We start from the raw sequence: 16168 nt of genomic DNA, 5'->3' as shown, positions 1-16168 counted from the left end.
TGTGAATTGGTCTCTAATCTCACATTTCATTCCTCTGATGTGACAAGTTATTACCATAACATGTTCCTGCATGTTCATCAATGATATGGATCTGAAATAAAAAAAAAATGAAAAGTTAATCAGACAGTAATTTAACATTTGAATATTGCATAGAAATAAATGTGTAATTATATCCATTGAGAAATTTATTTAAAATTCAGTGTATTTCAACAAAATACAGGGACTTTTGGGACACCCTGTGTTTATACCACACAGTAGTTCCAATCTGGCAGCTCCAATTTAAACTTGTATAAATTGGAGCTGCCACACTGCGACTCCAATTTATACAAGTTTAGCGTATTAAAGACTTTACTGAAGTATATGATGTAAAAATTATTCTTTGCATCCAGTTCCTTTGTAACATCCTCATATTAGCTAACATGATCTCCCTTTAACAAATCCATGTTGTGACTGCCTTGTGGTTATACTCCTATTAAGATGATCTTGCATTATTGTGTTTTTTTTTTTTGCTGATGCTCACCCTCAATGAGCGGATCAGAGAGAAAACTGGATAACCAATTACTGAAAACAGTTAGCAAACCATAAGATGGAAGCTTGTTTAGAAGACCTTTATGCCAAACACGATTGAAAGCCTTTGAGATGTCAAGAGCAACTACTTGTGTTTCACTGAACCTTTCCATTGAATTAGTCCATAAATGGGTAACATAAGCCAGAATATCACCAGTGGATCGACACTGACGGAATCCATACTGGCGATTGTTGATCAGACGGAAGGTTTCTAGGTAGTTTGAGTTGGCAGTTAATTGATTTCTCCATTACTTTAGAAAGAGTAGAAGTAATTGAAATGGGACGATAATTGGATGGGAGGGATTTGTCACCCTTTTTAGGAACTGGCTGGATATGAGCAAATTTCCAAGCAGAAGGAAAAACACCTTTGGAATAAGAAAGTGAAAAAAGGCGGCAAAGAATAGGAGTAAGTTCAGGAGCACAAGTTTTGAGAACAAGTAGAGAAATACCATCGGGACCTGGAGCTTTCTTAGCATCAAGATTCTTCAAAATCCTTCTGACATCCTTTTGACGGAAGACCACAGGAGGCATTGAATGGAGCGTGTTGGGAATGGTGGGAGGTGTTTTTCCAAGATCATTAATACATGAGTTGAAAGAAAAATGGTATGCTAGCAGGTCAGCTTTATCCTGAAGTGACAACAGAACCATCTGGTTTGGATAGAGGTGGGAGCAGAGATGGGCAAAAGTTGCGGCCAATAGCTTTGGCAAGAGACCAGAATGCTCGGCTACCATTAGGGCAATAAGCACGTTTTCTACTCTTAGCCTGTTCAAACTCTAGTTTGGACTGATTAATAACTGCTTTACAATTGTTGCGAGCTTTGGTGTAGGCAGAAAATGAAACTGAAGAATTAGAAACAAGCCAATTACGATATGCTACAATCTTCTCTTGAACAGCCTTAGCACATTTATTGGAAAACCAAGGTTTAGATAAAGGACGAGATTTTAAAGTGGAGTGTGGGATAAAGGATTCCATTCCTTCAAGAATAATTTCACTGACATGATCTGTGCAAACGTTGACATCAGAAGTTTTTAAACAGTAATCTGACCAAGGAAAAGAAGAAAAGAAATCTCGAAGGTCATCCCATTTTGCATTCATGTAATGCCAAACAACACGAGGTTGGGAATAGCCATGAGATAAAGGCTCCATTGGAGAAGAGACAATCACCAAGTTGTGATCTGAAGTGCCTAAAGAACCTCTCACTTCAACCTTGTACTTAGAAGGGTTGTTTGTGAGAAAAAGATCAGGCATGTTGGCTGTATGATTAGGATTGTCCGGTTTTCTTGTAGGTAAATGAACAATCTGTGCAAGGTCATTAGTAATTGCAAAAGCCTCAGCATCTCGACCTGCTGGGTCGGTGTCACTAGAAAATGGAAGCCAGCTGGAGTTGTAAACACTAAAATCATTGCATTTAGCTTGCATCCAAACCCCCAGCTTCCTTTGTGCAAAAGCTGCAACAATTTTAAAACAGTAATTAACCAATCCCAAATTTACTTTGAACAGGCTAAGAGTATAAATCAAGCTTCTTGTCCAAATGGCAGTAGAGCATTCTGGACTCTTGCAAAAGCTGTTTTCTGCTTTTTCTCTACATATATACTCCCACCTCTTTTACAACATGATGATTCTATTGCCTCAGCTAAAGATAAAGCTGACTTACTAGCATCCCACTTTTTTGGCTAACTCTTGTATGAATTTTCTTGGTAAATCACCTTCTACTATGCCCAGTACACTTCACTCAGTGCCTTCCCACGGTATTCTGGCAGAAGGATGTTAGAAGAATAGTTGGACTTCACTTGTTCTCGTAACCTATGCTCCTGCTCTTTGTAGCCTATTTTATTCTATCCCTATTTTTCCTTCTACTTGGAAATTTGCTTGTATCAAGTCAGTTCCTGAAAAGATGAGAAAGCGCTCCTTTCCAGTTATAATCTAATTGCAATTACCATTACTCTTTCTAAATAATGGAGAAATCCGTCAACCACCAACTCTTAAACTATCTAAAACCGTCCATCTGGTTGATGATTGCCACAATGCATTCTGTTGGGATTGATCCATTAGTGACTACATTGGCTTATGTTACTGATGTTTGGGAAAATTTGATAGTAATGGTAATAGAGGAATGTGATCCAAGAAAGCAAGCGTACGAGCTTATGTAGCATCAGATAAAAAAAACAATTTGACATAACCATGCCCTTTAAAAGTTTGTCCAGTTCCACCTTGAATTTATTTAAGCTATCAACTTCCACAATGACAGATGGAAGTTTGTTCTAGCAATTAACCACCCACTGGCTAAAGGCAAATTTCTGCACATCTATTCTACAACTGTCTTTCCTCAGTTTGAATTTATGCCCTCTCAGGTTTGTAATCTGAGCAAGTGGAAGAATCCCATCAGAATTCGGCATGCTCAACCCATTCAAGGCTTATACACCTCAATCAGATCTCCTCACAGGTGCCTAGTCTCCAGCTGCTGTAATTTGCAGAATTTAAGCTTTTCTTGGTAAGAGGACCCCTTTGTTCCTCTCACCAATCTTGTTGCCTTTCTCTGTACACACTCAAGTAACTCTGCATCCTTCCTAAAATGAGGCCTCCAAACCTGTATGTAGTATTCAAGGTGTGGCCTGCCCATTGACTTATACAAAGGGATAATCACCTCCTTTTCCCTGCTAGCAAAATTCCTGTATATCATTGACAATACCCCATGACCTGCTCTGGCAGCCTGTCTGCTTTGCTCAGAAAACTTCATATCTGACTGCACAGTCACTCCCAGGTATTTTGCATTTTTTACCCATATTCAGTACTTTGCATTTGTCAATGTTAAACTTCAGTTTCCATTTCTCAGCCCATCTGCCCAAATTTTCTAGATCCTGTTACAGTAGCACACTGTCATTATCAACTCTGCCAACCTTTGTATCATCTGCAAACTTCGACACTAACCCTGATATACCTTCATCAATATCATTGATAAATATACAAAACAACAGTGTGCCCAACACCGAGCCCTGTGGGACTCCATTAATAACATTAATCCACGAAGAGCAGCTTTTGTTCTTTCTGTCTTCTCCCACTCAACCACCCTTTTATCCATTGTAGCAACTTACCCTTAATACCATACTGCTTCAATTTGTGCAGTAGTCTTCTATGCACAACAGTGTCAAAAGCTTTCCTTAAATCCAAGTACAGTAAACCCTCATTAATCCGAATCCCGGTAATCCGGACAGCTCTAAAAAAATTTAGAAGTGTAAAAATCAAACAACAATTGGGCTCAAAGGTCATATGTATTGTCTGAGGTCATTGGGCCGTGATGACTCATGTTGCACAAACAACCTGCTTCCCAGCTGCAGTTTGGGCAGTTTGTCGCTTGCTCCTCAGTTATGCGCTTCTGTCTTTTGTCGTTTGTGCTGTACAGTTAAACAATATCTAGTGTAGGAGAGAAGTGTAAGCATAAAATTCTTTCTCTTCACGATAAACTATCAGTGATAGAAAAACTTGAAAAAAGAGCTTCGGTGTCCAGCATCTGTCTTGAGTACGGCATCGCAAAACAAACTGTGTCGGACATTAAAAAGAAAAAAAGTGAAATTCGTAATTTTATTCTCAAGTTATACATGGAGAAAGAAAAAAAAAGTAAAGTTAAATGAATGCAGATTCCTACTGATAAAGCACTAGATGATGCTGTGTACAAATGTTTTTCCAACTTCGTGGAGACTTCCACTGAGTCCAAAGATTCTCTCATAATTATGGCTAAGGGTTTGCTTAGCTTAGTTTCTTTGCCACCTCCTTTAATATAACTGGATAAATCCCCAGGTTCATTTCTTGTCTAACTTCAACAATTTTTCCTCCACTTTGTTCTCAGTTATTACAAAATCATTTAACTCCCTGTTATAGTTTGATAAACATTTGGTGTTCTCCTCCTTGAATAACTCCTCATTTATGAATGTAGGTGCAAAATACTCATTCAGATTATCAGCTATCTGAGCAGGATCCTCAACAGTCGAACCATCGATATCAAATGAACCAACCTGATTCATCCCCTTCCTTCTTGAGTTTATGTAAGTTAAGAAGTCTTTGCTGTTTTTCTTAGCATCCTTTGCCAAAGTTTTCTTGTAATCTGCCTTTGCTTGCTTAATCTCTTTTGTGACTTGATTACAGACTAGCTTATATCTGCCACAGGCTTCGGTGTCGCTTGATAATTTATATGCATCCCATGCATTTTTCTTCTCTGCCATGCATCTCATTAGTTCATCTGACATCCATTTAGGCCTAAACCTTGAACAATATTTCTTAATCGGTATGAAAAGTCTAGTGCTTCCACAATTAATTCCTTGAATGCTTTCCACATAAAATTTGCTGTTGGTAACATCATCAGTTGGTCCCACTGTACACAATTTAAAAACTGTTTGAGACCAGCACTGTAGTCACTGTTATGGAAGCAATGATGGCAATGTTTAGTGAAACTCAATCAGTAGCCCTTAGCATTTCAAATTTTTTTGGTTTTTTTTGGTATAAAGGTCTTCTAAACAAGCTCTGACCTTATGTCCTGACTGTTTTTTGCATGGGGAAGTATTGCTTCTTCTGTTCAGATTTCTCTCTGAATGCTCACTGTAGGTGATGGTGCTGTCTTCTAATTTCTCCACTAATGCTGGTGTTCCCCAGGATTCAGTTGTTCTTTTCTTATATATTAATAATCTTCTAGACCTCTCCTTCCAATTTTAGAAAACCTTCCCTGCACAAACAGCCTGAACTTCTTGATTATCTGCCACCAATTTCTTAAATGCTAAGAAATTACAGGAAAAACTTAAATCCAATCCTTCTAAACTTAGTCATATCACATTTCTCGCAAAAAAAGTCTCCTGCTCTATGCCTCATCTTGAATGACTCAGATTTCTAAACATATCTCTATTAGAGATTATCCTGACTTCTAATCTAATCTCTAATTTGTAACCCCCCCCCCTCGCTCTCTCTCTCTCTCTCTCGGCATGTGTCACAAATATTGTGCCTCTCTGCATCAAAAAAACCCCAAAAAAAACTTGGTTTTCTTTTTTCGTAGTACTTTTCTTCTGAATTCCTCTCATGAAATATTGTTTGTATATCTATGTCCCCAAAGCCTCCCTCAAGCTTCTAGATTAGGGATGCTCAACCTTTTTATTTATTTATTTTTTTAATATACCATTAAAACAATTGTAAAGTTACTGTACCATCACAGTAATAAATCATAAAACTTAGAAATGGGTATGAAAAACAAGTATGAATAAAGAGCATTATTTTGTGCTATTTTTTCATTTTCGACTTGTATTATGTAGTCGTCATCATTGACTTGTATTATGTAACTGTAATGTCCTCAGTAGGCACAAAGGCATGGTAAATCATTGATAAGATATGGCATACTTGCACACACACACACACACACACACACACACACACACACACACACACACACACACACACACACACACACACACACACACACACACAGTTGCAAAAATAAGCCCCGACAAATGTCCAGGGGATGACCTTATTGAGAGTACATTTATAATTGAACTGCATCAAAAATACCCACATATTTTGGTTTAGCTATTCAACAAATGCTTATACTTAAGATCTTATGCTGCAGTCTGGAAATCTGCAATTGTGAAAACTGAAAAACCAATTGACAACCAGATTCTTTGAGACCTCCCTTCTAAGCCACTCAGAAAAAGTTTTTGGGACTTGTCCTTTTTTGCCCAGGTAGAAACTTGAGCTAATAACATCCTACAAGACTTAGTAGAATGGGAATGGGCTGAAGCTAAAAAACTAAAAATTTCAACACACAAAACTTCTATGATAGTATTTAAAGGTTCTTTATCTACTAACAGACCTCTCTTAATTAAACTTAATGGTTCCAGTATTTGTTATGCCACCAAAATCAAATATCTTGGAATAATTATAGATAACTGTCCGATGTTCTGTCTTCATTTATCCTTTTTATACAATAAATTTTAAAAATTTGCTGGTGTAATAACCAGACTCACTCACCATGACTGGGCCTTAGTCAAAAAACATTAACCACTTTCTACAAGGCTGTCATTCTGCCTATTGTCACATATGCAGCTGCAGCCTGGTGTATTTGGATCAGGCTTTCCACTTTCAAGAGTAAACTATGCACAATACAATGCAGTTTTCTTTTACTTTTATTGAAAACTTGTAGAACTGTCTTGACTCCTTGTCTTACAAGTATTGTTTGGTTCCATGACCCTTGTCTTATTGGTTTTTTGAGAATTTTGCTACTTCAATTGCAGGTTTTCAGTAGTTTACCCTGTGATGAAATACGCTGTGTAAGATTTGCAGTGAGCTGTGAAGGAAAGGGTATGGGATAATGATGCAGAGATATTGCACTGTTAACCTGAATATCTGTCCTCTTTCATTTTCTGGTTTACTATTGCAAAGACTGAAAAATGAAGATAGAAGCTGTTGTGATATTGATAAAATTATCTATACTAACAATGTCTGCTTGATCATTTACTGTACAATCTTAACTGGTAAGAAAAAGAGTAATTGTTGGTATTTCTCACTTAATAATGAACATCAAGGAGGGCCACAGTCCCCCCCCCCACCTTTGTAATGTCCACTATACAGTTGTCCATACGGGTGACTTCCACTTTGACAATCAACAGAAGTCAAGGGCAACCATTCAACTTTGTATAGATAAAAAAAAAAGAAAAAAGTTTATGTAAATTGTTGGCCATCTGAGCTGTTGTATGACTTGAGAGTAAGCTCATACTTGCAAAGTTAGATAAAAATGGTGTTTTTTTTCTTATTGAGTTTATATATCCCACTCATCCCTAAATGGACAGGCAAGGATGGCAAGAGGAGATTAAGCATTTTTTTAATTGTGAATATGTATTGGGGGGGAGGACTAGTTGACACATTGCAGTTATCTATTTTAATTTAAAATGCATTATTATTTTATCATTTAAGTTTGAAATTATTGAAATTAAGATAAAATTATTACAAAACAAATAAATTTTTGTTTTGTGTAATTAAAATGATGTAATTTTAAAAATTTAAATGTAACTTTTTTTTTTTTTTTTTAAGGATTGTCAAGCTTTGCCAAGAAAATTCATCAGGTGTTACAGAAAAAATATTATATGCTGAAATTCCTTCATTCGATGCTAAACAGATGGTTACAGCATTAAATAGACTTTTATCTCAGGTATATTATCATATATGAGGATCTATCAGAAAGTTCTGAAATGGATGTATTTATTCAAGCACATGGGAATAGTTTTGAGCCATATATTAGATAAAATACTTGTTTGTTGGTAAACTTGCACATAATCCTATCTTGTCATCTGCATTCAGTCATTTGTGTTATAACAGTGGTATAAGTGTCATAGTTCAGAATTATGTTTGTGTTAAGTTTTGTATTAACATGAGAAAATGCCTTGGAAACAGTAAGGTAAGGGATTAGGCCAGTGGTTTTCAACTGGGGTGCCACAACAAAATTCCAGGGGTGGGGTGCCACATAATTTAGGTTTAAGTTACTTAAACTTATTTTTTTTTAAATTTATATATTTATTTCATTATATAAAGGTATATGGTATATCCATTGTACGGTATCTTTTTAATTTTGTAGTGATCTATAATTGATGTTTATTTAGTACCTTTATATAAAGAATAAATTATTATGTAAGTATATATAATTTGTATTATGAATTGTAATTTTGTTTGTAATTATGTTATTATAATAACTATCATATAAAATATTTTTTAATATATACTAGAGGGCTTTGCTTGCCCACTCCCACACACTCTTTTCTACGTAAAATGTAGAGGTATGTGGAGTATGTCAGATCTTTTCTACGTAAAAGACACACGTGTCGAAATGCGTTGGTCGATATCTATTCAGGAAATGATCTATGCAATTATTTACCTGTGCATTTGTAGTGCACGGCTTTCTCAATGTCAAATAAATATCGTGGTAAAACTTCAGAACAGGGTACACCCTCCAACATGGTGGCAAGCAAAACAGTGTTAAAGCAGTAATTGACAAGTTGTGCGCCCATATTTCGACAAATGGATAGGAACAAAGCAGTGATTGGCAGATGCCACTGCTTTCCCTGCCCACTCTCCTCCTAGGTTGATATGCCTAGGGTGTTTTTCCCCACATTTGCCATTGTTTTTAAATTGGGAATGTGTTTTTCCATTTTAAAACAGTGGGATGGAGGGATAAACGCCCTACCTAAGCTAGGTCCCCCTCTACTCGACAACATAAAACAATCAGAAAAGGGAGGTGCCTTCACCTATCAATTATCGCCGTCTTCCTCGCTTTCATCGAAGTACTGCTGGTGTATAGTATACTGGGCCGACCGGGCTAGCCGAGTGGGTAAAGTACCTGCCCGGCAACCCAAAGGTCGCCGGTTCGATTCCCGCCTCGGGCTTGGATCAAAGTACTGCAAAAACCTTGGGAGGTGCAATATGGCCACAGAAGCCGATGCGCCAACAACTACCAAATCAAAAAAAAAAAAAAAAAAAAAAATCGTATAGTATACTGGACTTCAGCCAATATCACTATGCAATTATTTATCTGCGTTTATTAGGTCACTTAGGAAAAGGCCTTTTGCTTCAGGTTCCATAATACACCAGGAATATTGTTGCATCCGAAAGAGTAGGACTAAAATATTTAACTGAATATTTACAAACTATACAAATATTTAAAATATGTACAAAATACTAAACTAGAGTATTTACAAATATACAATATTCAATAATATATAAAAAACATGTTCAATGGAACATCATATGTTAGACAGTGAATCACATGCATGAGGTTGGTGAACGTTATGGAGGCAGTTGTCAATAATTAATTGCATTTGTAGTGGCGTAATTGCTTTGCCCTCGTCTCCCATTGGCTCGAATAAATGTCACTAAGAAAAAAACTCTTTTAATGTATAGAGATATATGTATATACAGGGTGCTTCAAAAATGATGGTCAATAATTTAAAGGTGAAAGGTACAAACTAAAAAAAAAGTCCAGTGAACATCAGGCTGCAAATGAACATTTTCTGTTATGATCCGCCACTGACTATGGGAGCACTCTGGGAGGGTAGTCTGTATTGCTGAGACCTTGTACACGCTGGGTATGGTAGGGGGTACAGTAACTGGCGATGTAAAATTCGCCACACACTGCTATGACTCAGTACATGCTTTGCAGAGCAACCCTCCTTGTTGAAATTCCTGGATTTTGTTCTATTCTTTCTAACACCCTTTTCTCAACATCAGGTGTTATGCTTCTGGGCCCTCCTGCTCATACTCCATGTGCAAAGCGCCCATGTTCTCTAAGGCGTTGATGTACCCCGATGAATGTGCACCTGTTGGGCTGCCTTTGACGGGGAAATGCTTCTTGGCACAAATGCGCAGTGTAGAGTGCATTGCCGTTGGCTTTACCATACATGAATTGCATGGCTGCATACTCTTCATTGCTGTAACCTCTTTCCATGTTGACTATCCTTTAACAAGTACTGGTATGCCTGCTATGTCTCAGAGCATTGAGATAGGGGAAAGAGAGAGAATGAGCATAACCTAACCTAAACAAATAAGTCAATGGTGGATCCCAACTCTGTACAGTTCACCTTGTCAGTGGTGGATCTCAACTAGAAATGTGCAATATGTCAGAAACGATTCACTTGACCCATGTTTACTAGGTTTTTTTTGTAGTCTGTACAGTTCACCTTTAAATTATTGACCATCACTTTTGAAACACCCTATATATATATATATATATATATATCATTTAGTTTAAACCTGCATATATTCATCTACGCTACTCAATTTGTGCATCTCAGCTCCCCGCCTTTATTTTTTCTGCCAGCTCATTTTCTCGCATTTCTTGATTTACTCCAGGTATCATACACTTTCACTGTCTTATCATACTTTCGGTTTCATTTTAGATTCGTTTCTTGGAATGTCTCTGTATATTTTTCCTTTAAATACAAGCATTTGGTATTAGCTCTCTTTTATACTAACGCTTACAAATGCCAGAGCCCTTACTACAAGGTTGGGCTTCACAACTCCAGTAAGCTTAGTGTTATTTAATAACTATTTGTATGCTTTTTTTATCTTTCTGCTGTCTAATTCTAAATTTATTCCCATTCGTTAAACTATTAGTGTAATACGAGGGTGAAACGAACATTCCTACTACCTACTTCTATTGCTATTTTTCATCTTTATTTATTTAAAATACTTCTTTTCCCTTCCCCCATCCTCAATTTAATATCTCATCCTTATACCATTTTGCTTGTTCTAAATTTATTTTTAAACTACACTGATTTCTTATCTATACAAAATTAAATCCTACACTAAATTCCACATATTTATATTAAACATATTGATATTAGCCACTTTTATCCCAACTCGATGCTTATATTAAAGATATATTGGTATTAACCACTTTTATCCCAACTCGATGCTTATATTAAAGATATATTGATATTAACCATTTTTATCCCAACTCGATGCTTATATTAAACATATTGATATTAACCATTTTTATCCCAGCTTGATGCTTATATTAAATATACTTATTTTTACCTAAATAAATTACACTGTTTTGGAATTACCTTGTTTATACTGTATTAAAAAGTGCCAATTTCATTTCATTCCTTTTTGGTCTTTCACTTTTCTTTTACTACTATTATGGACAAGTATAGAAACACAGTTCCTGATACATGGTCAGGAACTGTGTTTTTCCAGCTAAAATTAGTCCCCTGATGAAATACCTGTTCATGTATCAATATTTATTTCTGCTGACATCAAATCAAGCATTTTTTGCATTACCTATATTAGACCTTTTACTAAAATTGGTTTCCCCCCATATCTGATGACAGCTGTACCATTTTATTTTTATTTGCTTTTTATTTTCATTTGCATTTTATTTTTATTTGCTTTTTATTTTTATTTGCTTTTTATTTTCATTTGCATTTTATTTTTATTTTTATTTTGCTTTTTATTTTCATTTGCTTTTTATTTTCATTTTTATTTGCATTTTATTAATATTTTGTTGTACTAATTTTACTTTACAGTTCCCCCACTTTATATTGGCTTGGCAATTCAGCCCATAATTTACTTAATGACCTCGAGAATATTAAAATTCTTTTACCTTTCACTAATCTACTACTCTTCTTTCTCTACTTTCCTCACCCTTATAGTTATTGGCACCTTGTGTAACTTTCACATCGATTTATACTTAATACAAATTACATATACTCTTGCATCCTTTAATGCTGCTTTGCACTTTTAGGTGCATCTGTCATACCTAATTTATTAATCTTGCTTTCACCGAAACCATTTTATCTACTGTTTACATCTCTTCTATGTGACTCTTTAAACTTTTCTTTTAAAGAGTTATATTGAAAACCCATTTTTATATATATATATATATATATATATCTGATAATTAAAATAAATCTGATATTTAAAATAAAATAAAAACATCAGCCAGTAGTACGGCAAAAAAGTAGAGCGAAAAACAACGTAAAATAATATAAAATAAACAAACAGGGAAGGGAAAGTAAGAGTAATAATAAGACAAAAAAGTAGTCGATAATCCCCTGTATAATTTAGTCATTAAACCCAATTAATAAAAACGATGTAATTTTAAATTAATGCCAATTATAAATAATTTAGCGGTTCCTCCCCAGAAGGTACCAGTTCCAAAAGACGTGAAATATCACCAAAAATGGGGGTTAAAGAAACTACAAAAAATTAAAATATCGAAATGATAGACTGACCATCATGCCCCATATCGACAGAGGACCACGAGGCCAATAATGGTCATGGAATCGCTGCATTTCAATCGTCATACAAACCATCACAAAGGCGGAAATATCGAAGAACCATACCACCCTACCATTCTCCGATAGATCAACCAATGCAGAGGATTTGCATGGCGGTGGTCCTTATGCAGCGAGAAATAATCTATAGAACAGACAGCACTCTAGATCAGAGCCACACCACTGACATAATGTAAGCTTAACCAGCTTATATAATAGAAAGAAAAGAATAGATGGCGGCACAGGCGCTGCTTATTAGCATATCAACCCACTACTGCCACTAATTATATGATGTAATATAAAAATTAGACAAGAGTAATAAAAATAAATAAATATAAAGCTATCATTAGAGGCAGCAAATGCAAATCCTCCACATGAAGCCTAATTATATCTGATAATTAAAATAAATCTGATATTTAAAATAAAATAAAAACATCAGCCAGTAGTACGGCAAAAAAGTAGAGCGAAAAACAACGTAAAATAATATAAAATAAACAAACAGGGAAGGGAAAGTAAGAGTAATAATAAGACAAAAAAGTAGTCGATAATCCCCTGTATAATTTAGTCATTAAACCCAATTAATAAAAACGATGTAATTTTAAATTAATGCCAATTATAAATAATTTAGCGGTTCCTCCCCAGAAGGTACCAGTTCCAAAAGACGTGAAATATCACCAAAAATGGGGGTTAAAGAAACTACAAAAAATTAAAATATCGAAATGATAGACTGACCATCATGCCCCATATCGACAGAGGACCACGAGGCCAATAATGGTCATGGAATCGCTGCATTTCAATCGTCATACAAACCATCGCAAAGGCGGAAATATCGAAGAACCATACCACCCTACCATTCTCCGATAGATCAACCAATGCAGAGGATTTGCATGGCGGTGGTCCTTATGCAGCGAGAAATAATCTATAGAACAGACAGCACTCTAGATCAGAGCCACACCACTGACATAATGTAAGCTTAACCAGCTTATATAATAGAAAGAAAAGAATAGATGGCGGCACAGGCGCTGCTTATTAGCATATCAACCCACTACTGCCACTAATTATATGATGTAATATAAAAATTAGACAAGAGTAATAAAAATAAATAAATATAAAGCTATCATTAGAGGCAGCAAATGCAAATCCTCCACATGAAGCCTAATTATATCTGATAATTAAAATAAATCTGATATTTAAAATAAAATAAAAACATCAGCCAGTAGTACGGCAAAAAAGTAGAGCGAAAAACAACGTAAAATAATATAAAATAAACAAACAGGGAAGGGAAAGTAAGAGTAATAATAAGACAAAAAAGTAGTCGATAATCCCCTGTATAATTTAGTCATTAAACCCAATTAATAAAAACAATGTAATTTTAAATTAATGCCAATTATAAATAATTTAGCGGTTCCTCCCCAGAAGGTACCAGTTCCAAAAGACGTGAAATATCACCAAAAATGGGGGTTAAAGAAACTACAAAAAATTAAAATATCGAAATGATAGATCAGGTTGTTATCAGTATGTATCAATAAATATTGATACACGATCAGGTTGTTATCAGTATGTATCAATAAATATTGATACACGATCAGGTTGTTATCAGTATGTATCAATAAATATTGATACACGATCAGGTTGTTATCAGTATGTATCAATAAATATTGATACACGATCAGGTTGTTATCAGTATGTATCAATAAATATTGATACATGATCAGATTGTATCAGTATGTATCAATAAATATTTATACATATCAATATTTATTTCAGCCGACATTAGATCAAGCATTTTTTGCATTACCTATATTAGACCATTTACTAAATATGTTTCCCTCATATCTGATGAGGGAAACATATCCCTTATATTACATCATATAATTAGTGGCAGTAGTGGGTTGATATGCTAATAAGCAGTGCCTGTGCCGCCATCTATTCTTTTCTTTCTATTATATAAGCTGGTTAAGCTTACATTATGTCAGTGGTGTGGCTCTGATCTAGAGTGCTGTCTGTTCTATAGATTATTTCTCGCTGCATAAGGACCACCGCCATGCAAATCCTCTGCATTGGTTGATCTATCGGAGAATGGTAGGGTGGTATGGTTCTTCGATATTTCCGCCTTTGCGATGGTTTGTATGACGATTGAAATGCAGCGATTCCATGACCATTATTGGCCTCGTGGTCCTCTGTCGATATGGGGCATGATGGTCAGTCTATCATTTCGATATTTTAATTTTTTGTAGTTTCTTTAACCCCCATTTTTGGTGATATTTCACGTCTTTTGGAACTGGTACCTTCTGGGGAGGAACCGCTAAATTATTTATAATTGGCATTAATTTAAAATTACATCGTTTTTATTAATTGGGTTTAATGACTAAATTATACAGGGGATTATCGACTACTTTTTTGTCTTATTATTACTCTTACTTTCCCTTCCCTGTTTGTTTATTTTATATTATTTTACGTTGTTTTTCGCTCTACTTTTTTGCCGTACTACTGGCTGATGTTTTTATTTTATTTTAAATATCAGATTTATTTTAATTATCAGATATAATTAGGCTTCATGTGGAGGATTTGCATTTGCTGCCTCTAATGATAGCTTTATATTTATTTATTTTTATTACTCTTGTCTAATTTTTATATTACATCATATATATATATATATATATATATATATATAAATAAAAGTTGTAATAATATTAATTTAATTAAGTATGCATAAATGGATGTGAAAGTTACACAAGGTGCCAGTAACTATAAGGGTGAGGAAAGTAGAAAAAGAAGAGTAGTAGATTAGTGAAAGGTGAAAGAATGTTAAATCCTAGAGGTTATGATGAGTTAAGTAAATTATGGGGCTGAATTGCCAAGCCAATATAAAGTGGGGGAATTGTAAAGTAAAATTAGTATAACAAAATACTAATAAAATAAAATTAAAATGGTATAGTTGTCATCAGATATGGGGGAACATATTTAGTAAATGATCTAATATAGGTAATGCAAAAAATGCTTGATCTGACGTCAGCTGAAATAAATATTGATACATGATCAGGTTGTATCAGTATGTATCAATAAATATTGATACACGATCAGGTTGTTATCAGTATGTATCAATAAATATTGATACACGATCAGGTTGTTATCAGTATGTATCAATAAATATTGATACACGATCAGGTTGTTATCAGTATGTATCAATAAATATTGATACACGATCAGGTTGTTATCAGTATGTATCAATAAATATTGATACACGATCAGGTTGTTATCAGTATGTATCAATAAATATTGATACATGATCAGGTTGTATCAGTATGTATCAATAAATATTTATACATATCAATATTTATTTCAGCCGACATTAGATCAAGCATTTTTTGCATTACCTATATTAGACCATTTACTAAATATGTTTCCCTCATATCTGATGAGGCGCCTCCGTAGCCAGGTGGGAAGGAGCAGCAGTGCGTAGCACACGCTTCTTGATTAAACCGGGGTTCGAGCCCGTCACCACCAAATACGAAGGATGCGGAAAGGTCAGGGAATGACCACCGCATATCCCGGAGCAATATGGCCTTAGTTGCTAATGCTCCTTAAAAAAAAAAAAAAAAAAAAAAAAAATATCTGATGACAGCTATACCATATTCATTTTATTTTTATTTTATTAGTATTTTGTTGTACTAATTTTACTTTATAGTTTCCCCCACTTTATATTGGCTTGGCAATTCAGCCCATAATTTACTTAATTCATCATAACCTCTAGGATATTAACATTGTTTCGCTTTTCGCTAATCTATTACTCTTCTTTTTC

The 16168-nt window shown here is 35.0% G+C and overlaps 1 protein-coding gene across 4 annotated transcripts in view; it reads left to right on the top strand.

Moving 5' to 3' along the window:
- The window catches only part of Polr3F (RNA polymerase III subunit F), a 315200-nt gene that overhangs the window by 50755 nt on the left and 248277 nt on the right, over window positions 1-16168 (top strand). For all 4 annotated transcript variants that reach the window (XM_090375396.1, XM_090375397.1, XM_090375395.1 and 1 more), the window contains exon 4: window positions 7631-7748. In XM_090375396.1, the coding sequence (XP_090231522.1) occupies window positions 7631-7748 (118 nt within the window). The remainder of the gene's footprint in view (window positions 1-7630; window positions 7749-16168) is intronic.

The sequence above is a fragment of the Mastigoproctus giganteus genome, chromosome 6 (genome assembly GCF_048544385.1).
Source record: "Mastigoproctus giganteus isolate SK-2022 chromosome 6, ASM4854438v1, whole genome shotgun sequence".
NCBI classification, from domain to species: domain Eukaryota; kingdom Metazoa; phylum Arthropoda; class Arachnida; order Uropygi; family Thelyphonidae; genus Mastigoproctus; species Mastigoproctus giganteus.
The sequence above is the reverse complement of the archived record's forward strand: the minus strand, read 5'-3'. Positions and strand labels throughout refer to the sequence as shown.